Genomic DNA, 27,773 nt, shown 5'->3' on the forward strand with positions numbered 1-27,773 from the left:
GGTCATAAAGATGAGGCAGGAAGCTAGACAACTGAGAGTCCTCCAGGGTCATAGATACTAGGATGATGGTGGCTAGAGAAGCCCTTTTTTTTTTTAATTCCCAGAGGGCAACTCCCCCAATATCTCAGTGACCCAGTCTGACCCAGGATCCCCAGAGTCCTCCTGGACCATAGAGGACAGTGACAAACAGGCGGGACAATCCATGGCGCAATGAGATTGATTTTTCTGCCTCAAGCACTCCCTGATCTCTGTGGTTTGACAGTCCGGACCTGAGACCCCAGGAGCCTTCAGGAAGACTGGTGTCCTCCAGGGTCATGGAGACTAGTATGTGTGAGGCTAGAGAGGCCGATACACCGTGGAATATTCCCCCTATGTCTCAGGGACACAGTCTGAACTGGGTTTCCAACCCCACTGAGAGCCAGGGGCGGATTCTCTCCCCATTGAAAGATGCTGGTGGGAAAGTAAAGATCGGAGTCTCGTTATCAGCGTCGAAAAATGTCACCTGCCCACATTCATAGTCCAGTGAAACCCGGATCCTCCTGGGGACCCAGCTCAGGGGCAGGGGGGTCACAGGGGAGGTGAGAGCCTGGTACTGACCCCACCAACACTGCTCCACTGCCCAGATCCCGCCCTCAGGGTTATAACTGATCCCTTCCTTCCTCTTCACAGACTCTCTGGCCGCCCCCACAGCCCAAAACAATCCATCCCCCACCTCCACCTCCCAGGAGTGTATCCCTGAGGTGAATCCCTCATAGCCCAGCACACAGGGATCAGCGTCAAATCTCTCAGGATTGTCGGGCAGATCCTGCCATGTGTCTCCCCATCTCACACTTTTCCGATCCTCAGACAGGACGAGTTCAGGATGAGCCGTATCTGGATCCAGGGTCACATTCGCTGGAGAGAGAGAGAATCAGAGCGTTAAAAGCAGAGCTCAGCCCTGGAGGAGTCTGGGACCATGTCTTACCGTCCCCAGCCGACCCGTTCTGGCTGGGACATTCCAGGATCCCTGGAAGCTGCCTCGGCCCTGGGGACCTGAGATGTCACTTCAGTTCCTCAGCCTGTATAATGGAAACCACTTCTGTACCTTCTACTTTGGTTATAGAGGCTGCAGCTTTTAATTAGGAGGGTCCAGAGGAGGCAGGTACCAACTTGGCACCCCAGAGGGAAGTTCCCTCCCCTAAATGCATCCTCCACTCCCAGGCCAGGGAGCAGAGACGAAAACGCAGCACTGGGAAGGGAGCCAATGAATGAAGGTCAGTGAGCAGGAAGTGGCGTTAGGTGGGGCAGTCCCTTTCCCTGCCCAGAGAGAAGAGAGGTCTGGAAGTGGCAGGATTAGAGAAACAAAAAGAAAAGGTTTCAGAGTAGCAGCCGTGTTAGTCTGTATTCGCAAAAAGAAAAGGCGGACTTGTGGCACCTTAGAGATGAACACATTTATTTGAGCATAAGCTTTCGTGAGCTACAGCTCACTTCATCGGATGCATTCAGTGGAAAATACAGTGGGGAGATTTATATACACAGAGAACATGAAACAATGGGTGTTACCATACACACTGTAAGGAGAGTGATCACTTAAGATGAGCTATTACCAGCAGGAGAGCGGGGGGGGGGGGGCGGGGGGGGAACCTTTTGCAGTGATAATCAAGGTGGGCCATTTCCAGCAGTTGACAAGAATGTCTGAGAAACAGTAGGGGGTGGTGGGGGGGAATAAACATGGGGAAATAGTTTTACTTTGTGTAATGACCCATCCACTCCCAGTCTCTATTCAAGCCTAAGTCAATTGTATCCAGTTTGCAAATTAATTCTAATTCAGCAGTCTCTCCTTGGAGTCTGTTTTTGAAGTCTTTTTGTTGAAGAATTGTCACTTTTAGGTCTGTAATCGAGTGATCAGAGGCTCGTTCACCTGCACATTCCCTCATACTGGGAATGAGGGGCGATTAGCAGGTTATCTCAAGTGCTTATATACAAATGCACAAAGCCTTGGAAACAAGCAGGGAGAACTGGAGGTCCTGGTGATGTCAAGGAACTATGACGTGATTGGAATAACAGAGACTTGGTGGGATAACTCATATGACTGGAGTACAGTCATGGATGGTTATAAACTGTTCAGGAAGGACAGGCAGGGCAGAAAAGGTGGGGGAGTAGCACTGTATGTAAGGGAGCAGTATGACTGCTCAGAGCTCCGGTACGAAACTGTGGAAAAACCTGAGTGTCTCTGGATTAAGTTTAGAAGTGTGAGCAACAAGAGTGATGTAGTGGTGGGAGTCTGCTATAGACCACCGGACCAGGCGGATGAGGTGGATGAGGCTTTCTTCCGGCAACTCACGGAAGCTACTAGATCGCATGCCCTGATTCTCATGGGTGACTTTAATTTTCCTGATATCTGCTGGGAGAGCAATACAGCGGTGCATAGACAATCCAGGAAGTTTTTGGAAAGCGTAGGGGACAATTTCCTGGCGCAAGTGCTAGGGGAGCCAACTGGGGGGGCGCTTTTCTTGACCTGCTGCTCACAAACCGGGTAGAATTAGTGGGGGAAGCAAAAGTGGATGGGAATCTGGGAGGCAGTGACCATGAGTTGGTTGAGTTCAGGATCCTGACGCAGGGAAGAAAGGTAAGCAGCAGGATACGGACCCTGGACTTCAGGAAAGCAGACTTCGACTCCCTCAGGGAACAGATGGCCAGGATCCCCTGGGGGACTAACATGAAGGGGAAGGGAGTCCAGGAGAGCTGGCTGTATTTCAAGGAATCCCTGTTGAGGTTACAGGGACAAACCATCCCGATGAGTCGAAAGAATAGTAAATATGGCAGGCGACCAGCTTGGCTTAATGGTGAAATCCTAGCGGATCTTAAACATAAAAAAGAAGCTTACAAGAAGTGGAAGGTTGGACATATGACCAGGGAAGAGTATAAAAATATTGCTCGGGCATGTAGGAAAGATATCAGGAGGGCCAAATCACACCTGGAGCTGCAGCTAGCAAGAGATGTCAAGAGTAACAAGAAGGGTTTCTTCAGGTATGTTGGCAACAAGAAGAAAGCCAAGGAAAGTGTGGGCCCCTTACTGAATGAGGGAGGCAACCTAGTGACAGAGGATGTGGAAAAAGCTAATGTACTCAATGCTTTTTTTGCCTCTGTTTTCACTAACAAGGTCAGCTCCCAGACTGCTGCGCTGGGCATCACAGAATGGGGAAGAGATGGCCAGCCCTCTGTGGAGATAGAGGTGGTTAGGGACTATTTAGAAAAGCTGGACGTGCACAAGTCCATGGGGCCGGACGAGTTACATCCGAGAGTGCTGAAGGAATTGGCGGCTGTGATTGCAGAACCCTTGGCCATTATCTTTGAAAACTCGTGGCGAACGGGGGAAGTCCCGGATGACTGGAAAAAGGCTAATGTAGTGCCCATCTTTAAAAAAGGGAAGAAGGAGGATCCTGGGAACTACAGGCCAGTCAGCCTCACCTCAGTCCCTGGAAAAATCATGGAGCAGGTCCTCAAAGAATCAATCCTGAAGCACTTACATGAGAGGAAAGTGATCAGGAACAGTCAGCATGGATTCACCAAGGGAAGGTCATGCCTGACTAATCTAATCGCCTTTTATGATGAGATTACTGGTTCTGTGGATGAAGGGAAAGCAGTGGATGTATTGTTTCTTGACTTTAGCAAAGCTTTTGACACGGTCTCCCACAGTATTCTTGTCAGCAAGTTAAGGAAGTATGGGCTGGATGAATGCACTATAAGGTGGGTAGAAAGTTGGCTAGATTGTCGGGCTCAACGGGTAGTGATCAATGGCTCCATGTCTAGTTGGCAGCCGGTGTCAAGTGGAGTGCCCCAGGGGTCGGTCCTGGGGCCGGTTTTGTTCAATATCTTCATAAATGATCTGGAGGATGGTGTGGATTGCACTCTCAGCAAATTTGCAGATGATACTAAACTGGGAGGAGTGGTAGATACGCTGGAGGGGAGGGATAGGATACAGAAGGACCTAGACAAATTGGAGGATTGGGCCAAAAGAAATCTGATGAGGTTCAATAAGGATAAGTGCAGGGTCCTGCACTTAGGATGGAAGAATCCAATGCACCGCTACAGACTAGGGACCGAATGGCTAGGCAGCAGTTCTGCGGAAAAGGACCTAGGGGTGACAGTGGACGAGAAGCTGGATATGAGTCAACAGTGTGCCCTTGTTGCCAAGAAGGCCAATGGCATTTTGGGATGTATAAGTAGGGGCATAGCGAGCAGATCGAGGGACGTGATCGTTCCCCTCTATTCGACACTGGTGAGGCCTCATCTGGAGTACTGTGTCCAGTTTTGGGCCCCACACTACAAGAAGGATGTGGAGAAATTGGAGAGAGTCCAGCGAAGGGCAACAAAAATGATTAGGGGTCTAGAGCACATGACTTATGAAGAGAGGCTGAGGGAGCTGGGATTGTTTAGTCTGCAGAAGAGAAGAATGAGGGGGGATTTGATAGCTGCTTTCAACTACCTGAAAGGGGGTTCCAAAGAGGATGGCTCTAGACTGTTCTCAATGGTAGCAGATGACAGAACGAGGAGTAATGGTCTCAAGTTGCAATGGGGGAGGTTTAGATTGGATATTAGGAAAAACTTTTTCACTAAGAGGGTGGTGAAACACTGGAATGCGTTACCTAGGGAGGTGGTAGAATCTCCTTCCTTAGAGGTTTTTAAGGTCAGGCTTGACAAAGCCCTGGCTGGGATGATTTAACTGGGAATTGGTCCTGCTTCGAGCAGGGGGTTGGACTAGATGACCTTCTGGGGTCCCTTCCAACCCTGATATTCTATGATTCTATGATTCTATGATCTACCAATGTGATCTATACCATCATGTGCCAGCAATGCCCCTCTGCCATGTACATTGGCCAAACTGGACAGTCTCTACGTAAAACAATAAACGGACACAAATCAGACGTCAAGAATTATAACATTCAAAAACCAGTCAAAGAACACTTCAATCTCTCTGATCACTCAATTACAGACCTAAAAGTGGCAATACTTCAACAAAAAAACTTCAAAAACAGACTCCAACGAGAGATTGCTGAATTGGAATTAATTTGCAAACTGGATACAATTAACTAGGTTTGAATAGAGACTGGGAGTGGATAGGTCATTACACAAAGTAAAACTATTTCCCCATGTTTATTTCCCCCCCTATACCCCCCACTATTCCTCAGACGTTCTTGTCAACTGCTGGAAATGGCCCACCTTGATTATCAGTACAAAAGGTCGTCCCCCCTTCCCTCCCAGCCCGCTCTCCTGCTGGTAATAGCTCATCTTAAGTGATCACTCTCCTTACAGTGTGTATGGTAACACCCATTGTTTCATGTTCTCTGTGTATATAAATCTCCCCACTGTATTTTCCACTGAATGCATCCGATGAAGTGAGCTGTAGCTCACGAAAGCTTATGCTCAAATAAATGTGTTAGTCTCTAAGGTGCCACAAGTCCTCCTTTTCTTTTTGCGAATACAGACTAACACGGCTGCTACTCTGAAACCTGTCATTAGAGAGACAGCATCTCCCCAGTCCACAAAGCAGCTTCAATGAGAAAGCCAAGTCCTGCCCAAAGGAAAGGTGGGATGCTGGAGAAGAGCCATGGGGTGAGTCTCTCCCCCAGGTGAAAAGGGGAAGGATGTGACAGCCATGAGGAGAGAGATTTCTCTACTGATCGCCCGGTTGGATCATATTAAAGAAGTTCTGTATTAAAATCACAAATGAGTTTGATTCCCCATAGTTTAAATTCCAGGGTATTACTAATTAAGAGGTCTCTTGGTTTTTGGTACTGTTTCTCTCCCTCTGTGTGTGAAACTTGCAAGCTGCTAATTGTGTTAGTACATTCTAAGACAGAGTCTGTTCTCAAAGCAATTCACAGAGAGAGAGACTCAAAGCAACAGAAACAGCACTCAGAGACTCCCCGCCCTTTTGTTGTATTAACAATTGTGATTAAAATAGAGATAGAGGATGTATGTGGATGGATGCTTGGTGTGGATAATAACTGAATGATCAGGGAGGTGCCAGCCTAAGAATCCAGTGTCCATCGGCTGAAGAAGGCGTCAAGTGGAAATAACCAGAGGACCCCTGGAGGGCAGACTGGAATCCACCCAACAGCCTCAAGAATGGGAGAACCAAAGAACAAGATAACGTCTAGCAGCAGGGAGCCGTCAGGAATGTGCTATCTGCTGATTGATTCAGCAACAGCATGATGAAGCAATTTGCATAGATGGCATAGGAAGAAATTCCTATAAAAATAGACTCTAAAAAGTGAGAACTTTGGGGTCTGATTCTGCAAACCAACTTCCAGGAGCATCAGATGAGCATCTGACAAGGCCCTGCTCCCTCCTCATGTCCAGGCCACCCGGCCAGTGGCTTGGCATGAGCAACTCTAAGGCTGGTAACTATGATAACAACTTTGCAGAACCTGTGTGTGTGTGTGTGTGTATGAATGAATGACTGTGTGAATAAATATGAGATTGAATGGAATGTTATAGCTGTAATTAACTGCTTACTATGATTCTTTCTGTATTCACAATAAATGTGGTATTTTGCCTTTTTCCCTTTAATAAGATCCTGTTGGTTTTTATTTTATTGGTACAACATTTTGGTGGAGAATTGCGAAAGGGGGAATATTGGTAAAAAACCTCAGTTATTGTAAATATTGGTGTGCACACCGCCAGCTCTAGTGAGCTAGGCATTTCTATTAGGTTAACCAGATCTGCTGGCCTCCGAGAAGGTAGCAGGGGACCTGCTGGCCTCCGAGAAGGTAGCAGGGGACCTGCTGGCCTCCGAGAAGGTAGCAGGAAAAACAGATTAAACCAGACCTGCTGGCCTCCGAGAAGGTAGCAGGGGACCTGCTGGCCTCCGAGACGGTAGCAGGGAAAACAGACTAAACCAGACCTGCTGGCCTCCGAGAAGGTAGCAGGGGACCTGCTGGCCTCCGAGAAGGTAGCAGGGGAGAACAGGTTAACCGGACCTGCTGGCCTCCGAGAAGGTAGCAGGGAGAAATAGGTTAACCAGACCTGCTGGCCTCCAGGAAGGTAGCAGGGGACCTGCTGGCCTCCGGGAAGGTAGCAGGGGAAAAACGCATAGATTAAGCTATGATTTCAGAATCTAGGCTGTGTCACTTGCTAAGTAATACCAGCAGTGACAAAGAGATTGAAATATCCATGTTAAGATGTTTAAAAGAAAACAGGGTAAGCCAGTACCAGAGGGAGGAATGGAGTCAGAAGGAACTCCAACCTCACCTTTTGTTAAAGAAATTACACCTTTTAAACAAATCCTTCAAAAATTTGGGCACAGTCCTTGGACTAAACAAGCCCTAGCTGATGTCTGCACTATTTCGGACCTAGAGGATAGATTGGCTCAGTATATCCTCATATACAAACCCTTCTAGTGCTGCCAAAAGAGATGCAGCAGCAATTTGGTTGTTGTGGGAGGCATGTAAGGATTCTTCCCTCCACTTGTCTTCATGTAAAGAAGAAAAGGCACAAACGGAAAAGGGAGCAGACAATTGGAAGGTGCTGGCTACAAATACCCAAAGCCAGCTGAAAATAGTGAAAGAGGCACTCCAGGAATACAAAAAGAGTGAAAAAGTTAACTCTGCAGAGGCTGGAGGGAATTAAGCAGCTAAACTTTGTGAAAATGTTAAAAAGGAAAAGTGTTAGAGAAAGAGCATTCTTGGTTTCTTTGCAGCCATTCTGAAAGAAAAATGGGCCCTTTTCCAAAGGAATGTCTGTAAATTAGCCAGGCAAAAATAAACTATCTGATTAAAATCATTTGACTGGACAATTTAGTCAAATTTGCTAAAAGAACATAAGAGGATTCTATTGGAACTTAGCTGCCTCAAATGTATAAAGGGAATGTAAGATGTAAAAAAACCAGAGCAGTGTGGAAGGGATGTTAAAGAAAATGTGTATGTATCTATCTCTGTGTGTGTAAATATGTAAAGTTCTAAGGACCAGTTGGTTTTGTTTTTGTTTTAAATAATGCCACTAAAAATCCATTTGACTCTTTAATTCAAAGTTACAAAACTGACAGACCTTTTTGCTAGACACAGGTAATTAGTGTTGTTTGGCTTTGGGATTTGGCATTTAACCCTTAAAAGGTAACTCAATGCTTTACAAAATTTAAAATGTTTTTAAGTTGTGGCTGCAGCAGGGCAGTCAAAATCAGGAGAATATAAAAAAAAAAATTCTGGATTCTTTTTGTTTGTTTGTTTTTTTGTTTGTTTGTTTTTGTAACAAAATAGCAGATGAGAGTTGTAGTAAAAAAAAAAAAAATTAAAAAAAGACAGTGCCCCTCTGAAGCAACAGCAGGGGTGAGGTGCACAAAACAAAAAGAAGCAATGTTAGAAACACTGAGTCTTAAAATGGCTCTGAGTAATCAGACTGTCACTTTGATAAAGGTACATGAAACCTCTGTAAGCAAAAAAAGAAATAGTGACACCTTATGTAAAAATGGATCTGGATAATGTTATAGAAGTTAAACTATGGAAGGAATGTGCATTTGCCCCAGAACATGTGCAGGGTATATTGTAGAAGGGGCAAAAGAAATGCAAACATATCATGCTACTTAATTAAAATGCTATTCGGGCTCCAAAGGGAGCCACAATAGGTTGGGTTTTCTTTTTCAGATTGCTGTGTGTTTTGGAAGCAGAAGTTAAAAGTAATCAAAACTCTGGTGAAAGTTGATGGTGTCCCTTTTAAGATAGAGTCTCTGAGCTGCTGATGGCTTTAAATCCAAAAGCAGGAAGCTTCTGTGAAAATGCAAATGACCTAAATGATAAAGGAAGGAAAGAACTAGCAGCACAAAGGAGCTGCAGATAAAGGACATACCTGGTCAGCAAACAAATTGTCTAAATAAAAGGCATGGGATAACAAGATAATTTTAATAAATTTAATGATAATAAGTATCCCTGTAACAACGTATAGTGTGTATGATTTTTGGAAAAACCCTTTAAGGTCGTATGGTAATGATGCTTCTCAGTTATTACCTGTAAATAAAACTTAAAGCTTAACACAGCAGGAAAAACATTATAAACTTGGTCTTCTGTATAAGAAGGAAAACTCAGGGATTTAATGACTAAACAGTGGGATAATTTTCCCATAATCCTTAAAAGATAAAAGCCATTGAAACCTGGCCTGCCTATAGAACAAAAACAGAAAAATGTGGGGGCAATTCCTCTGTTTTGCCTGCAATCAGCAACGGTATTTGTAAAAGAAATATTTTAAGCAATAATCTGCCACCCCAAAAGGGGTAGAAACATGTTCTTTTTGTCTTTCAGAAAATCAGGAAAAGCTAATGCCAGCTGAAAAGCAACCCAATACCATGAATCTACTGTCACAATAGAAATTGTGTTTTGTGTTCTATGTTTTGTCTTGTGTTTTGTCTTGTTGCTAGCACTGTTGTGTGTTTAAAAAAAAAAAAATACTGAAGACCTGCAGGAACTTAAAAATAAATTAAGTTTTCTGTCCCAGCTACAGGACAGCCTGATACAAAAACAAGTACATGCCAATGTAGACTTGGTCCAAATTGGTCTGGGTAACCTAAAAGGCCAATGGAATCTTTGGTAATGGCTTAATAATTTTATTAAGATAATGTTGAAATAAGAAACGGTACAGAGTTCAAGCATAGAAGTTTCTGGTTGTCAGGGGATAAGGTACAGATTATCAAGGGGTGTAAAATTCGATTTAGGAGCTGGTGGAGTAAGGATCACATAATAATCTGCAATCTCCCCGACTGGGGGTAAAAGTTTAACCGGTCAGAGTACAGACATTGAGATATGGGGTAAGTTATCCACACAATACTACCACATGGCTTATCCATAAGAAAAAATATATATATATTAGAAATAGGAAACTACACAGCCGTAGCTCTGGGATGCACTGAAATGCAGATACTTGCACTAGCTACTTTGGAACATGAAATGTTCTGGGTCATACTGGGAAATATTAAGGGTTTGATGCATTTGTTAAAAAAGAAAGAGATCATTGTTTGACACTTATCAATATGAATGGATGCAATATGTTTCCAGTATTGTAAAACCAGACTTGTTAATGGGAGAAATTGTTGTCAAAATTGCACACCAACAGTCCCTGGAGGCAAAGGTATTGAAGGTTAACCCACTCCCCATATTACACGTGGGATCCTTCTGGCTACCCTGGACCTCGAGCCAGTGGGCTGGGGAGGGAGGGAAGCTATTGGACACTAGAGGTTGTACCGAATGGACTCCTCAAAAGTGGGTGTGACTCACCTTGCCTGTTGCCCCTGAACCTTGTAGTAAAGATACATCACTAGGATCGTGTATGTGGCATGAATTGGAATCACAAACTCAAATTGCCTCACAGTACCTTCTCTTGAATAGGCTACATAGAAAGTGACACTGACGATTATAAATCTTAGTGTCAAAAGGGGGATTATGTTGGATCATATTAAAGAAGTTCTGTATTAAAATCACAAATGAGTTTGATTCCCCATAGTTTAAATTCCAGGGTATTACTAATTAAGAGGTCTCTTGGTTTTTGGTACTGTTTCTCTCCCTCTGTGTGTGAAACTTGCAAGCTGCTAATTGCGTTAGTACATTCTAAGACAGAGTCTGTTCTCAAAGCAATTCACAGAGAGAGAGACTCAAAGCAACAGAAACAGCACTCAGAGACTCCCCGCCCTTTTGTTGTATTAACAATTGTGATTAAAATAGAGATAGAGGATGTATGTGGATGGATGCTTGGTGTGGATAATAACTGAATGATCAGGGAGGTGCCAGCCTAAGAATCCAGTGTCCATCGGCTGAAGAAGGCATCAAGTGGAAATAACCAGAGGACCCCTGGAGGGCAGACTGGAATCCACCCAACAGCCTCAAGAATGGGAGAACCAAAGAACAAGATAACATCTAGCAGCAGGGAGCCGTCAGGAATGTGCCATCTGCTGATTGATTCAGCAACAGCATGATGAAGCAATTTGCATAGACTGGCATAGGAAGAAATTCCTATAAAAATAGACTCTAAGAAGTGAGAACTTTGGGGTCTGATTCTGCAAACCAACTTCCAGGAGCATCAGATGAGCATCTGACAAGGCCCTGCTCCCTCCTCATGTCCAGGCCACCTGGCCAGTGGCTTGGCATGAGCAACTCTAAGGCTGGTAACTATGATAACAACTTTGCAGAACCTGTGTGTGTGTGTGTGTGTGTATGAATGAATGACTGTGTGAATAAATATGAGATTGAATGGAATGTTATAGCTGTAACTAACTGCTTACTATGATTCTTTCTGTATTCACAATAAATGTGGTATTTTGCCTTTTTCCCTTTAATAAGATCCTGCTGGTTTTTATTTTATTGGTACAAAAGCCCTGAACGTAATATTAGACAGAAACGTCAATGTCAGTACAAATGACCAGGCCACAATTAAGAAGGTTCGGATGCTGGCCAATGAGAGAGTCTGGTTATTGGTGCGTGGGAGAGTTGTTTTCATGGAAATTTTCAGTTAATCGAAGGAAAGTCTCCACCAGAGCTTACCCTTTGGCTGAGCACCCAGAGATCCCCCCTTCCCTGCTCTAGCTCAGATGGCAAAGAATCTGGAGGGGAAAAGGGTGGAAGAGATTAGGTACATGGTCTCTGAAAACACCATTTTGGGGATCTGCCTCTCCCTCCTAAGTGAATCACAGAATCATAGAATATCAGGGTTGGAAGAGACCTCAGGAGGTCATCTAGTCCCAACCTCCTGCTCAAAGCACGACCAACCCCAACTAAATCATCCCAGCCAGGGCTTTGTCAAGCTGGGCCTTAAAAACTTTTAAGGATGGCGATTCCACCACCGCCCTAGGTAACCCATTCCAGTGCTTCACCACCCTCCTAGTGAAATAGTGTTTCCTAATATCCAACCTAGACCTCCCCACGGCAACTTGAGACCATTGCTCCTTGTTCTGTCATCTGCCACCATGGAGAACAGCCAAGCTCCATCCTCCTTGGAACCCCTCTTCATGTAGTTTAAGGCTGCTATCAAATCCCCTGCACTCTTCTCTTCTGCAGACTAAATAATGCCAGTTCCCTCAGCCTCTCCTCGTAAATCAGGTGCCCCAGCCCCCTAATCATTTTTGTTGCCTTCCGCTGGACTGTCTCCAATTTGTCCACATCCTTTCTGTAGTGGGGGGCCCAAAACTGGACGCAATACTCCAGATGTGGCCTCACCAGTGCTGAATAGAGGGGAATAGTCACTTCCCTCGATCTGCTGGCAATGCTCCTACTCATGCCGCCCAATATGCCATTAGCCTTCTTGGAAACAAGGGCACACCGTTGACTCATATCCAGCTTCTCGTCCACTGTAATCCCCAGGTCCTTTTCTGCAAAACCGCCGCTTAGCCAGTCAGTCCTCAAACTGTAGTGGTATATGGGATTTTTCCTTCCTATGTGCAGGACTCTGCACTTGCCCTTGTTGAACCTCATCAGATTTCTTTTGACCCAATCCTCCAGTTTCTCTAGGTCACTCTGGGCCATATCCCTACCCTCCAGCATATCTACCTCTCCCCCCAGTTTAGTGTCATCCGCGAACTTTTCGAGGGTGCAATCCATACTATCATCCAGATCACGAGTGTGTGTGTGTGTGTGTGTTTGCTTGCTGAGGAAGTATCCGAGCGTGTGTTTGCTGGGAGGGCAGTGAGAGAGCCTGAGTGAGTGTCTGATTGGCTGCTAGCCTGCAGGGGGCGGGCATTAGGGTGTCTGTCTGTTTGCGTCAGGGAAGCCTGGCTATTTAAAAATAGCCAGAGCCTCGCGAACTAGCTGAGCGGCAGCGAACCAGCTGAGCAGCGGGGACAGCAGAGCAGCTCACAGCAGGAGTTTGCCTGGGAGTTCGCCTGGAGTGAGCCCAGGGAGGCTTACATCTTGCAAACGTCTCTGAGGACGCTCATAGTAGGTAGGTGATATGGAAGGGGGGGGTTCAGCTGTTGTGACCTGCACTGGATGTGCCATGTTTGTCTTTCTTCCACAGGACAGAAGCGGCTTTGTCTGTACAAAGTGCAAGCTGGTCTCCATATTGGAAGAGAAGATTGAAGGTCTGGAACAACAGATAACGACCCTGCGTTGCATACGAGAAACTGAGGATTTTCTGGACAAAACACAGGATAGGCTTCTAGGGGCACAAAGCTCTAAAGATATAGAGCAGGTGGCACAGAGGAGCCAAGAGGCCAGTGAGGAAGCTTGGCAACATGTGACCTCCAGAAGAGGTAAGCGGAATGTCCGGGTTCCAGTAACACAGACACAGGTAACTAACCGCTTTCATGTTCTCTCCACAGGTACCATTGCGGAGAGTGGACCAGATGATATGTCTGGGGGGAGAAAGCAGAAGGAGACTCCGCTGGTTGGAAGGCATGAGATGCGATGTCCTGAGGTTGGGGGTTCCACGACCACCACTCCCAAGAGGAGAAGGCGGGTGGTGGTGGTCGGGGACTCTCTCCTCCGGGGGACTGAGTCATCTATCTGCCGCCCTGACCGGGAAAACCGAGAAGTCTGCTGCTTGCCAGGGGCTAAGATTCGTGATGTGACGGAGAGACTGCCGAGACTCATCAAGCCCTCGGATCGCTACCCCTTCCTGCTTCTCCACGTGGGCACCAATGATACTGCCAAGAATGACCTTGAGCGGATCACTGCGGACTACGTGGCTCTGGGAAGAAGGATAAAGGAGTTGGAGGCGCAAGTGGTCTTCTCGTCCATCCTCCCCGTGGAAGGAAAAGGCCTGGGTAGGGACCGTCGAATCGTGGAAGTCAACGAATGGCTACGCAGGTGGTGTCGGAGAGAAGGCTTTGGATTCTTTGACCATGGGATGGTGTTCCATGAAGGAGGAGTGCTGGGCAGAGACGGGCTCCATCTTACGAAGAGAGGGAAGAGCATCTTTGCCAGCAGGCTGGCTAACCTAGTGAGGAGGGCTTTAAACTAGGTTCACCGGGGGAAGGAGACCAAAGCCCTGAGGTAAGTGGGAAAGCGGGATACCGGGAGGAAGCACAGGCAGGAATGTCTGTGAGGGGAGGGCTCCTGCCTCATACTGGGAATGAGGGGCGATCAACAGGTTATCTCAAGTGCTTATATACAAATGCACAAAGCCTTGGAAACAAGCAGGGAGAACTGGAGGTCCTGGTGATGTCAAGGAACTATGACGTGATTGGAATAACAGAGACTTGGTGGGATAACTCACATGACTGGAGTACAGTCATGGATGGTTATAAACTGTTCAGGAAGGACAGGCAGGGCAGAAAAGGTGGGGGAGTAGCACTGTATGTAAGGGAGCAGTATGACTGCTCAGAGCTCCGGTACGAAACTGTGGAAAAACCTGAGTGTCTCTGGATTAAGTTTAGAAGTGTGAGCAACAAGAGTGATGTAGTGGTGGGAGTCTGCTATAGACCACCGGACCAGGGGGATGAGGTGGATGAGGCTTTCTTCCGGCAACTCACGGAAGCTACTAGATCGCATGCCCTGATTCTCATGGGTGACTTTAATTTTCCTGATATCTGCTGGGAGAGCAATACAGCGGTGCATAGACAATCCAGGAAGATTTTGGAAAGCGTAGGGGACAATTTTCTGGCGCAAGTGCTAGGGGAGCCAACTAGGGGGGGCGCTTTTCTTGACCTGCTGCTCACAAACCGGGTAGAATTAGTGGGGGAAGCAAAAGTGGATGGGAATCTGGGAGGCAGTGACCATGAGTTGGTTGAGTTCAGGATCCTGACGCAGGGAAGAAAGGTAAGCAGCAGGATACGGACCCTGGACTTCAGGAAAGCAGACTTCGACTCCCTCAGGGAACGGATGGCCAGGATCCCCTGGGGGACTATCATGAAGGGGAAGGGAGTCCAGGAGAGCTGGCTGTATTTCAAGGAATCCCTGTTGAGGTTACAGGGACAAACCATCCCGATGAGTCGAAAGAATAGTAAACATGGCAAGCGACCAGCTTGGCTTAATGGTGAAATCCTAGCGGATCTTAAACATAAAAAAGAAGCTTACAAGAAGTGGAAGGTTGGACATATGACCAGGGAAGAGTATAAAAATATTGCTCGGGCATGTAGGAAAGATATAAGGAGGGCCAAATCGCACCTGGAGCTGCAGCTAGCAAGAGATGTCAAGAGTAACAAGAAGGGTTTCTTCAGGTATGTTGGCAACAAGAAGAAAGCCAAGGAAAGTGTGGGCCCCTTACTGAATGAGGGAGGCAACCTAGTGACAGAGGATGTGGAAAAAGCTAATGTACTCAATGCTTTTTTTGCCTCTGTTTTCACTAACAAGGTCAGCTCCCAGACTGCTGCGCTGGGCATCACAGAATGGGGAAGAGATGGCCAGCCCTCTGTGGAGATAGAGGTGGTTAGGGACTATTTAGAAAAGCTGGACGTGCACAAGTCCATGGGGCCGGACGAGTTACATCCGAGAGTGCTGAAGGAATTGGCGGCTGTGATTGCAGAGCCCTTGGCCATTATCTTTGAAAACTCGTGGCGAACGGGGGAAGTCCCGGATGACTGGAAAAAGGCTAATGTAGTGCCAATCTTTAAAAAAGGGAAGAAGGAGGATCCTGGGAACTACAGGCCGGTCAGCCTCACCTCAGTCCCTGGAAAAATCATGGAGCAGGTCCTCAAAGAATCAATCCTGAAGCACTTACATGAGAGGAAAGTGATCAGGAACAGTCAGCATGGATTCACCAAGGGAAGGTCATGCCTGACTAATCTAATCGCCTTTTATGATGAGATTACTGGTTCTGTGGATGAAGGGAAAGCAGTGGATGTATTGTTTCTTGACTTTAGCAAAGCTTTTGACACGGTCTCCCACAGTATTCTTGTCAGCAAGTTAAAGAAGTATGGGCTGGATGAATGCACTATAAGGTGGGTAGAAAGCTGGCTAGATTGTCGGGCTCAACGGGTAGTGATCAATGGCTCCATGTCTAGTTGGCAGCCGGTGTCAAGTGGAGTGCCCCAGGGGTCGGTCCTGGGGCCGGTTTTGTTCAATATCTTCATAAATGATCTGGAGGATGGTGTGGATTGCACTCTCAGCAAATTTGCAGATGATACTAAACTGGGAGGAGTGGTAGATACGCTGGAGGGGAGGGATAGGATACAGAAGGACCTAGACAAATTGGAGGATTGGGCCAAAAGAAATCTGATGAGGTTCAATAAGGATAAGTGCAGGGTCCTGCACTTAGGATGGAAGAATCCAATGCACCGCTACAGACTAGGGACCGAATGGCTAGGCAGCAGTTCTGCGGAAAAGGACCTAGGGGTGACAGTGGACGAGAAGCTGGATATGAGTCAACAGTGTGCCCTTGTTGCCAAGAAGGCCAATGGCATTTTGGGATGTATAAGTAGGGGCATAGCCAGCAGATCGAGGGATGTGATCGTTCCCCTCTATTCGACACTGGTGAGGCCTCATCTGGAGTACTGTGTCCAGTTTTGGGCCCCACACTACAAGAAGGATGTGGATAAATTGGAGAGAGTCCAGCGAAGGGCAACAAAAATGATTAGGGGTCTAGAGCACATGACTTATGAGGAGAGGCTGAGGGAGCTGGGATTGTTTAGTCTGCAGAAGAGAAGAATGAGGGGGGATTTGATAGCTGCTTTCAACTACCTGAAAGGGGGTTCCAAAGAGGATGGCTCTAGACTGTTCTCAATGGTAGCAGATGACAGAACGAGGAGTAATGGTCTCAAGTTGCAATGGGGGAGGTTTAGATTGGATATTAGGAAAAACTTTTTCACTAAGAGGGTGGTGAAACACTGGAATGCGTTACCTAGGGAGGTGGTAGAATCTCCTTCCTTAGAGGTTTTTAAGGTCAGGCTTGACAAAGCCCTGGCTGGGATGATTTAACTGGGAATTGGTCCTGCTTCGAGCAGGGGGTTGGACTAGATGACCTTCTGGGGTCCCTTCCAACCCTGATATTCTATGATTCTATCATTAATGAAGATGTTGAACAAAACCGGCCCTAGGACCCACCCCTGGGGCACTTCGCTTGATACTCGCTGCCAATTGGACATCGAGCCATTGATCACTACCTGTTGAGCTCGACAATCTACCAGCTTTCTATCCACCTTATAGTCCATTCATCCAATCCATACTTTTTTAACTTGCTGGCAAGAATACTGTGGGAGACCGTATCTAAAGGTTTGCTAAAGTCAAGATATATCACATCCACTGCTTTCCCCATATCCACAGAGCCCGTTCTCTCATCATAGAAGGCAATCATGTTGGTCAGGCATGACTTGCCCTTGGTGAATCCATGCTGACTGTTCCTGATCACTTTCCTCTCCTCCAAGTGCTTCAAAATGGATTCCCTGAGGACCTGCTCCATGATTTTTCCAGGGACTGAGGTGAGGCTGACCGGTCTGTAGTTCCCCGGGTTCTCCTTCTTCCCTTTTTTAAAGATGGGCACTACATTAGCCTTTTTCCAGTCGTCCGGGACCTCCCCCGATCACCACACGTTTTCAAAGATAATGGCCAATGGCTCTGCAATCACATCAGCCAGCTCTCTCAGCACCCTCGGACGCATTTCATCCAGCCCCATGGACTTGTGCATGTCCAGCGTTTCTAATTAGTCCTTAACCTGTTCTTTCTCCACAGAGGGCTGCTCACCTCCTCCCCATACTGTGTTGCCCAGTGCAGCAGTCTGGGAGCTGATCTTGTCTGTGAAGACCGAGGCAAAAAAAAGCATTGAGTATTTCAGCTTTGTCCACATCCTCTGTCACTAGGTTGCCTTCCCCCATTCAGTAAGGGGCCCACACTTTCCTTGACCACCTTCTTGTTGCTAACATACCTGTAGAAACCCTTCTTGTTACCCTTCACATCCCTTGCTAGCTGCAACTCCAGTTGTACTTTGGCATTCCTGATTACACCCCTGCATGCTCGAGCAATATTTTCATACTCCTCCCTAGTCATCTGTCCAAGTTTCCACTTCTTGTAAGCTTCCTTTTTGTGTTTATGCTCACTGAAGACTTCTCTGTTAAGCCAAGCTGGTCGCCTGCCATATTTGCAATTCTTTCTGCACATCGGGATGGTTTGTTCCTGCACCCTTAATAAGGCTTCTTTAAAATACAGACAGCTCTCCTGGACTCCTTTCCCCCTCATATTAGCCTCCCAGGGGATTCTGCCCATCAGTTCCCTGTAGGAGTCTAAGTCTGCTTTTCTGAAGTCCAGGGACCGTATTCTGCTGCTCTCCTTTCTTCCTTTTGTGAGGATCCTGAACTCAACCATCTTGTGGTCACTGCTGCCCAGGTTGCCACCCACTTCTATTTCCCCTACCAATTCTTCCGTGTTTGTGAGCAGCAGGTCAAGAGAAGCACAGCCCACAGTTGGTTCCTCCAGCACTTGCACCAGGAAGTTGTCCCCAACACTCTCCAAAACTTCCTGGATTGTCTGTGCACTGCTGTATTGCTCTCCCAGCAGATGGCAGGGTGACTGAAGTCCCCCATGAGAACCAGGGCCTGTCATGTGGAAACTCCTGTTGTTGTCTGAAGAAAGCCTCGTCTACCTCATCCTCCTGGTCTGGTGGCCTATAGCACATGCCCACCACGACATCACCCTTGTTGCTCTCGCCTCTAAACTTAACCCAAAGACTTTCAACAGGCTTTTCTCCAGTTTCATACTGGCACTCTGGGCAATCAGACTGCTCTCTTACATACAATGCAACTCCTCCACCTTTTCCCCCGACCTGTCCTTCCTGAACAGCTTATACCATCCACGACAGTGCTCCAGTCATGTGAGTTACCCCACCAAGTCTCTGTTATTCCAATCACATCATAGTTCCTTGACTGTGCCAGGACTTCCAGTTCTCCCAGCTTGTTTCCCAGGCTTCTTGCATTCATTACAGGCACCTAAGATAACTAGCTGATTGCCCTGCTTTCTCAGTATGAATCAGGAGGCCTCCCCTGTTGCACCCTCCTCCTAGTGTTTCCTCCTGGTATCCCACTTCCCCACTTACCTCTGGGCTTAGGTCTCCATTCCCTGGCAAACCTAGTTTGAAGCCCTCCTAACTAGGTTAGCAAGCCTGCCTGAGAAGATGCTCTTCCCTCTCTTTGTTACATGGATCCCATCTCTTCCTAGCAATCCTTCTTCCTGGAACAACATCCCATGGTCGAAGAATCCAAAGCCCTCTCTCCGACACCACCTGCATAACCATGCATTTACCTCCACAATTGGACGGTCCTTACCTAGGCCTTTTCCTTCTCCAGGGCAGATGGACGAGAACATGACTTGTGCCTCAAACTCCTTTATCCTTCTTCCCAGAGCCATGTAGTCTGCAGTGACCCACTCAAGGTTATTCTTGGCAGTATCATTGGTGCCCACGTGGAGAAGAAGGAAGGGGTAGAGGTCCGAGGGCTTGATCAGTCTCGGCAGACAATTGGTCACATCCTGAATTCTAGCTCCAGGCAAGCAGCACGCTGCTCGAGTCTCCCGGTCTGGACGGCAGATGGATGACTCCGTCCCCCTTAGGAGGGAGTCCCCGACCACCACCACCCGTCCTCCTCTTGGGAGTGGTGGTCAGCGATCTCCCATCCCTAGGACAATGCATCCCATGCCCTCTGTTCGATGGGGTCTCCTTCTGATCCATTCCCTCTGATAACTCTTCCAAATCGTTCTCTGCCATAGTACCTGTGCAGACAGCCTGAAAATGTTTCCTTACCTCTATCTGCATTGCAGGTACATGGGTTCTCTTCTTTCTTCTTCTGGAGGTCACATGCTGCCAGTTTTCTTCCCCGTTCTGCACTGCTCTCTCTGATTCTTCAGCATGCTGTGCCTGCAGTGCCAAACGCTGGCTTCTCTCCAGAAAATCTTCATTTTCTCTGATGCAACTCAGGGTCGATACTTGGTACTTGAGTGCATGAGGCCAAGCAGAGATGCCCAGACAGTTCCTCCCCCTGGCTGCTGGAGCTGCTACGGTGGCTTCAGAAACTGCCTCTCTCCCTGGTTCCCGGCTGCATCTTCCTGCTGGGGCTGCTTCTCTCTCAGGATTAGAGGAAGGTCAAAACCTGAAGTTGCAGGGAGGGGAGTAAGAGGAGGGAGCCAACAGATATAAACCCCAGGGGAAAGCATGTGCTGAGCCCGTCCTGGCAGCTCTTCTCACTAGCCTGGGAGAAGTGAAGGGAAGGATATTAGAGAAGAACCTCTCAAGGCCAGAGAGTGGTGAAGAGGAGGTGGCCTTGGGAGGGGTAGCTCCTTCCCCAGCCGAGAGAGAAGGGAGGAGGTACCAGCATCAGAGGGAGAAGTGAGCAGTTCAAAGGGGAGAGCTCAGCCCAGCCCTGCTGAAAAGAAAGGTAGGAATGTTGGTGAGGAGCAACGGGAGAGAGCCCCACCCTCACTCAGGGGAAAGAAGAAGAATGTGGCAACCCTCTCAACTGAATATTTCAAAGGCATGTGGATGTGCCTGGAAAAGCCAGGGTCAGCGTTAAGGCCCTTTGTGTGTAGGCGAGAGAGTATTTCTCTTCATCGGCATGGGCATGAACTCAGCACCCATGCTAGAGTCAGGATTGTTTGTTTGACATTTGCTTGGGATCTCTTCACTATTTCATGTTTGTATTTTTAGTTTTAGGGGGAGTGTCGTGGTCAGGGTTGGTTTCATTGGGAACTTGAGCTACGAGTTCATGAAAATGTTTTCATGGGATTTTCCTCTTCATTTAAAGATAATCTCCATGTGAAATCTCACCTGGTCTGTCTGATCCCAGGGATTTCCCTCTTTTTACCTCCAGTTCAGAGCGCAGCATGTCTGGAGGGGGAAAGGATAAAAGAGATGAGATTTCACGCTGTTCTCTTTATAGTGACATCCCCATTCTTAACTGACATAACTTTGTTTTAATTACACGAGAGAAAAATTTGGAGAGACAGAGACACTCCCAGATCTTTAATAAAAGCTAATCTGAAACATTCTATTTTCTCTTTCGTTCAGGCATCTCAAATCAACTGAACCAATGTCCATTAACCCTCAAAAACACCCAAGGATATATTATGTGGAAGATAGATTTCCTGTTCACTCATCCTCCAGACCCCAGTTGGGTTGTCTCATTCTCCTTTTGCATGTTGTCATAACCTAGGCCCAGATCCTGCAAAGAGTTTAGCATGACAGAACAAGGAGCAGTGGTCTCAAGTTGCAGTGGGGGAGGTCTAGGTTGGATATTAGGAAACACTGTTTCACTAGGAGGCTGGTGAAGCACTGGAATGGGTTACCTAGGGAGGTGGTGGAATCTCCATCCTTCAAGGTTTTCAAGGCCCGGCTTGACAAAGCCCTGGCTGGGATAATTTAGTTGGGGTTGGTCCTGCTTTGAGCAGGGGGTTGGACTAAATGACCTCCTGAGGTCTCTTCCAACCCTAATCGTCTATGATTCTATGAACGCAACTTTACACTCCTGGGCTCACTGGACATTAATGAGATTTTGCAGGCTTAGGGCCCTGAATTGCAAGCTCTTTGGATCAATTTACTCGGTATCTGTACAGAGCTCAGCACAGTGGGGCCCTCATCCTCCTTAGATGTAAAAATGAATAATAATAAAATCATTTTATAGCTGTGGAAACTGAGGCAGGGAGAGGGTTGGCTCAATGGGCCTGATTCACCCCGTGTTGGTAAAGTGATGGGGGACGCAGCTTGTGGTTCCCCTATTCAGTAGCTGCAGGGGCTGGTGCAGACTTTGGCACAGGCTAGGGAAGCCTTGTGGTCCAGCCCGAGTGGCGTTGCCAGGGAGCAGAGTATCAAAGGCACAGCTTTACCCTGGTCACACCCCTCTATCCCTGCTCCACCCTGCCCTCAGCAACCCCACTCTGTTCCCACCCACCCAGCAAGGAACGCTCCTTGAGCACGAGAGGCTCCTGTCCTGGAGTGATTCACCCGCCCTGTAGTTGGGAGAGAGAAACTGAGGCACCCGGATCTTGCCATATTTTCATCTAAATGATTTTACCAAAGCTCATCAAGTGAATCAAACTGAGACATCCTGTTGCCTGGGTCCCTACTACATACGGTCAGTTTCTCTACTTTCTGTTTTTTATTAAATAGATACACACTGGAATAACGAACCAACTGGCTAACTCCACCCACAGTCCCAGAGACACACTCCGATTTCTCCTCCTAGATTCCTTCTTGGTACCTTTGAACTTCTTCATAGTCTCTGGTAGAGCAAAATTTTTCTGGGAGAAATCGCTGAATCTCTTTTCCAGCTCAGCAGAAAGCCCCACTGGCTGCTGGAACTTCCCCATCTCACACCTGGAAAGAGAGAATTTCACATTATACTATTTCATTTACTGATTCGTTATCATCCCTTTCTAGTGGAAGTTGCTGCTCTGAAGGACCTGGAGTTAGAATTCCTCTGCTTCTCCCAGCCTCAGAGCAGGGGCAGCACAGGCCAAAGGCCCCATTAATATTCTTCAACTCTAGCCTGCAGAGAGCAGATCTGAGGATAAAAGAGGAATCGAGTCTCCAGGGCCAGTTCTCTCCTTGACTTCTATGCACTAATACTGGTATGTTCCCATATTTCTTGCACTGAGTGTTATGGGATCTTTCTTCCAGGCAGTAGACTGAGACCTCAGCTCCACGGAAATCAGCTCATTCCACACAGAACTCCAAATGGTCCTCGGGTGCGAAAGAATCTTGATTCCTGCTGATCAGGGCATGATTGTACCCCGTGCCGTGGAGGTGAAAGGCCCATATTCTACCCCCAGAATCCTGAGGCAGCCAGTCCCCAGGGATGTATCATATCTAGGAAATCCTTTAGGTCAGTCTTTCCCACTGACTAGACAGTTCCAGAGTCTTGTATAGAAGGATAGAACCTCAGGATTAAGTTCATCGCAGAGACTTGTATGCAAAATGTGACCCTGCCACACACATTTTGCTGGAGAACTTTGGGGAGATGTGTTGTTAACATGGTCTCCAAGCCCTTTCCCAGCACTGTGAAGCACAACGGGGAGTGAGTGAGAGCCACGTACCTGCTCAAGGTGCGTCTGACATCCTAGAGGGAAGAGAGAGAGAGAGAGAAAACAATCTCAGTCCCTCATGGCGCACCCTGGGGTACTCAGGAAAGGGATTTTGCAGCTCAGGGGAAAAGAGGCACTGCCCTGGCCCCAGGGCCGTGCATTGGCTGATTTAATGTAATCTCTAACATAAATGAATCTGTAACCCTTGCAAGAGCAACAATAATTCACATTTCATGAATGCGCACACTGAGTTACACCGTGATCTCTGACTGCTGGACACCAGTGCCCATGAGTCAGGAGTTGTGTTGGGCTTTGGGATAGTTTTAACTCAGTCTCACCTGCAGGAATTCACTCGCTGGCTTCTGACACTTCCCCTCCATCTCACTAATCAGGTCACTGAGACAGGAAATCCCCTCAGAGAGTTTAGTGACATTTTCATTCTGTATCTTCACAATCTCCTTTTCCAGGTTTTCCAGCTGGGCCAGCAGACGTCGCTCTTGTTCCTCCAGGAAGTTCCTCAGCTGCTGAAATTCAGCCACAATCTTCTGCCTCTCGGTTTGTGTCTGTAGCTGTGTTTTTAGAAAAGGAAGGGACATAGAGGGAGCCTAGGGTCCTTTCACATAGTGCTGAGTGAGAGAGAATTTCTTTACAAACTCTGTGATGGCTGACACGTCACTAACACTGCAGTTACTAAGGAGAGGATTTTCTAAACCTTCCCATTTGTTCCTAATATCTCTTAATGGGATATTTCCATGTCTGACATCAGTGGCGCTGGAACAATTTCTAGAGTGGGGGTGTTGAGCTGCGTCCCCCCTTGTCCCTGTTGGCTGGGACCACAGCTGGGGGCGGCTGCAGAGCTCCAGGCACGGGGCCGGCGGCCGGGATCCCGGGTGGCAGCGGGGCCCCCGGGCTCGGGCTGGTGGCCGGGACTCCGGTGTGGGGCGCAAAGCCTAGGGGTGCTGCAGCACCCTCTGCACCCCTACTTCCTGCACCTATGTCTGACATGGGCAGGACAGTGTGTTATCAGAGGCCTACGTCAATCCTGATCCAGAGCAGCAGGAGGCAGGACTCAGCCCTACATTAACAGAGATGCCAGGGGAGAAAAAAGAATGAAACAACTCAACAATATGAGAAATGCCTGCAGGCGGCAGACAGCCTGCCTGGGATCTAGTCAGTTCAGCTGGGGGGGGAGATTTATGAAAGCCACAAGGGCTAGAAAATTAACTCATTAATTTGGAATGGGAGCTTAGAGTCTGAGGCATATGAGTCGGTCCTGATCCTGGGAAAGGACTTCTCAGGCCCTGTGTATGTATGTATGAGTGCACACACACGAATCCAACACAGCAATCCATGGTCATGGAGCAACGCACACTAGCCCGCACTCCCCAAGGCCACAGAGCAATAGGCCTACAAACACACCTCCCATCGCAAGTCCCTGCGGGGTTAATAGCAGCGGGCACCTACCAGGTACTCCTGGCTTTTCCCCTCGCCAGTCACTTTAAATCCCAGCAGCTTCTCTCTCTCTTCCCTCAGAGTCTCCAAATGGGCCTGAATCTTTCCCTGGAGAAACTGAAATAAGTTGGCTGGTTCCATTCCGAGGGTTGAGAGCATGTGTGTAGTGTGTGTGTGTTGAGAGCATGTGTGTAGTGGGTGTTTTTTCACCCAATGCTCAGTCGGTGACTGTTGGCCTGTAGCAGGGCACTCACCCTCTCCTGTGAAAGGCTAGGCTGATTGGGGAAAGCAGCCACAGCTGAGGCCATGACCCAATCTGGCCACACCTGGCCCTATAAAAGGGAGGTGAGCCGGGCATTGAGGCAATCTCTCTCTAGCTCTGGAGAGAACGGCCAGCTCCAGCTCCAGCTCCAGCTCCAGCTCCAGCTCCAGCTCCAGCTCCAGCTCCAGCTCCAGCTCCAGCTCCAGCTCCAGCTCCCCTGACTGCAGGCCTTGTGCAAAGCCTACTGGGGATGCAGAGGGGCAGCCCGGGGATAGGCAGAGGCAGCTTGTCCTACCCCATTGCCAATGATGAGTAGCTATTACAGACTACGGTCTGCCCCAGTGAGCGGGGCTAGATGATGCCTGGCAGTAGCCACTGAGGCAAGGTGGGTTTAGAGGTTGGGGGGTCCCCTGGGAGGGGAGACCCAGACTGTAGGTTACTGCTGGGGCAGAACCCTGAGGTAAAGGGGCACTGGGGTCCAGGAGGGACATGGGGGTCTTGAGGCAGGTGAGCCACTGGCCTGCTGAGGGTGCTCTGGGCTGGACAAGAACTAATTCCCAAAATGACCAGCAGGAGGTGCTGTGCCAGTGAGTCTCAACCTTGCTACATGGCCTTACTAGGTTTATGACATCAGGGACACCAAGGAAATGAATTCTCATTCATGGAGACTGGGAGTGTTTTATATTCAGTCAGTTTAGAATTATTTGGCCTGACTTAAATCAGTGGAGAAAGCTGGAGACACAGGGTGGTGAATCAAAAATCAATTTTTTTAGACAGTTTAACTAACAAAGTGTGATTCTAACCCTGGTGGCTTCTGGGGTTTGTAATACGGTCTGGGTTGCTCCCAGGAGCCCAGCTCCCTCTGAATTTCAGCCCTGAACCCCTGGGGATTGGACAGGTCTAAGCACTAGGGCAAAGCCCACTAGCCGTGGTGATTTGTGTTGTGAGAAGTTGGTCTATGGTGTCCCAAACCCTTTCATTCGCAGTGGCCTCTGGGGAGCTGTCTGGACCCCCTTTCTGTGTGAATGCCAGTTACTTGGGGTCCACACAACATTTAGCACTGCGATCTCCTCTAGTACGGCCGGCAGCTGAATGTAATCACTCATGGGGCAACACGGGAACGTAGAATCCCAGTGGGAAACTTCATCTCACTGCTGGGCCTGGGGCCTTTAGCAAGGAGTCTTTTCCCTCTTAATGGCTGCACTTTGTCACTGCTTAGCGCTGCTGGGGAGGCAGCACGGCCTTGTGATTAGGGCCCTGGTTTGGGCCTGAGGAAAGCTGGGTTCTGTTCACAGCTCTGCCGGTGACCCTGGGCAAGTCCCTGCTTCTGTTTCCCCTCCCATTCTTGGCTGTCTTGTCTGGTTAGGCTTTAAACTGCTTAGGGCAGGGATTGTCCCTTGCTGTGTTTTGTGCGGGGGCCCAGCACAGTCAAGGTCGGGTCTTGTTTGGGGTCTGCAGGGGCTGCTGGGACGCAAAGAACAGCGATAATGCAGATGACAATACACATCAGTTATAAAAACAGCAGCTTGTAACTTCCCCTGCTCCAATCTGAGGACAACATGCCGATGAAGATCGGGCTGCAGCTTCTGTGACTTAAACCTCTTGGATCCTTTCGCCTGTTCATTTGAGGGGAAAGTTGCCTTATTTCCCCAGTGGGAAGTGGTTTGGAAATGGTGTCAGAAACGTTGCCCACATCCAGCCTCTTGGCTTTACAGCGTATAAGGGTGCAGTTACAGCAAAGGCTGTCAGGGAGAGAGATTGCGTCTGACCCGTAAATTGGGTTGAAATTACCCTGTCATTAAAATTCAATTTGAATGAATTAGACCGGCCAGTGCTTCCCTACCTTGTACTCCTGGGCAGCCTCCTCTATGGGCACTACCGTGTGAGCTCTGTGAGCCCGGGATCTGTCGCACACCACGCAGATCCGGGTTTGGTCCTCTTCACAGAACAGTTTGAGAGGCTCCCGGTGCTCGCCACACGCGCTCTCCCCTCCTGCATCCTTCATCACCCGTAGACTCAGCCGTTTGGCTAGTTCGAGGACATTCGCCAGGGGCCGGTTTGGCCTCAGGTTTCTCTGCTGAGTGGTTTCTCTGCACTGAGGACAGGGGAAGCTTGTATCCCGACCCTCCCAGCACTGGTTGATGCAGGCTCGGCAGAAACTGTGCCCACAGTCTATAACCACTGGGTCTTTAAAATACTTCCCACAGATGGGGCAGCTAGCTTCATCCTGGAGACGGTTCACGGGGTTCTCTGCGGCCATGGCTCCCTCTGGACACTGCTACTGGGTTAGTTTCACTTTCCCGAGCTCAGAAATCCACCCTGCTCGGAGCAGCAACTGGGCGTCTCCCTGCTCAGGACTGACTCATGCTGTTTGCGGAGCTGGAACGAGTCCAACGGTAACATAAATGCCCCATGATCCAAATGGATCCCTCCTGCTTCCTTCAGGATTCGGGCTGATCCGTCCCTTCCAACGCACAGACTCTCTGGCCACCCTCGCAGCCCGGTATTCACCCCCACCCCACCCTAGGAATGTCTCTCCGAGGTGAATCCTGCACAGGCCAGCACACGGGGACCAAATCTCTCAGGATTGCTGGGCAGATCTTGCATGTCTCACACTTTTCCAAGGGAGTGCTGGCCTCTCCCCAGTGACCCTGGGGATCTGTCCATCTGACCCAGACCCTTTCTCGGCGCTTCCCATGTCTCTTGGGATTGGGAGAGAGCCATCCAAAAAACCCCACCATGTTTCAGTAAGGGGCCAACATCCCCCTTGACATGAGCACAGCGAGTGTCAGCTAAAACCAGCAGTCACTTTTGACAAATGAGGCCAGGATGATTCACTACGTAATTCCATGGTTGTCCACCTATGTTCAAAGGAGCAGTTGCTTGGAGTGTGTGTTGAACTGGCAGGTTACTCTGGGTGGGATTCACAAAGGGATTTAGGTGCTGAGCCTCCATTGAAATCCATGGTAGTTAGTTGCCTAAATACCTTTGTGAATCCCACGCTCAAGTGCCTGATCAGATCATTGTCTCCACAGAGACGCTGTGGACTTGTTTAAGAATGAAAAGCTTTTTGTTTGTTTTGAAGAACAGACTTTAAAAAAAAAAAAAATTCTGAAAAATTGTCAGCAGTATCACGATTTTCTTTTGTGAGCATTTTGATCAACTCT

At 48.1% G+C, this 27,773-nt stretch overlaps 1 protein-coding gene across 1 annotated transcript; it reads right to left on the bottom strand.

The window, feature by feature from the left end:
• LOC141977258 (zinc finger protein RFP-like) lies at positions 1-26,866 on the bottom strand. Its single transcript, XM_074938648.1, has 7 exons — positions 26,450-26,866; positions 24,357-24,452; positions 23,231-23,461; positions 22,905-22,927; positions 22,070-22,185; positions 20,641-20,700; positions 1-894 (listed from the first exon to the last, which is right to left on the bottom strand). The coding sequence occupies exons 1-7, from the start codon at positions 26,864-26,866 to the stop codon at positions 377-379; spliced, it is 1,461 nt and encodes a 486-aa protein (XP_074794749.1). The 3' UTR covers positions 1-376.
• Positions 26,867-27,773: the final 907 nt, after the last annotated feature.

This window comes from Natator depressus, chromosome 24, assembly GCF_965152275.1.
Source record: "Natator depressus isolate rNatDep1 chromosome 24, rNatDep2.hap1, whole genome shotgun sequence".
Lineage (NCBI taxonomy): Eukaryota > Metazoa > Chordata > Testudines > Cheloniidae > Natator > Natator depressus.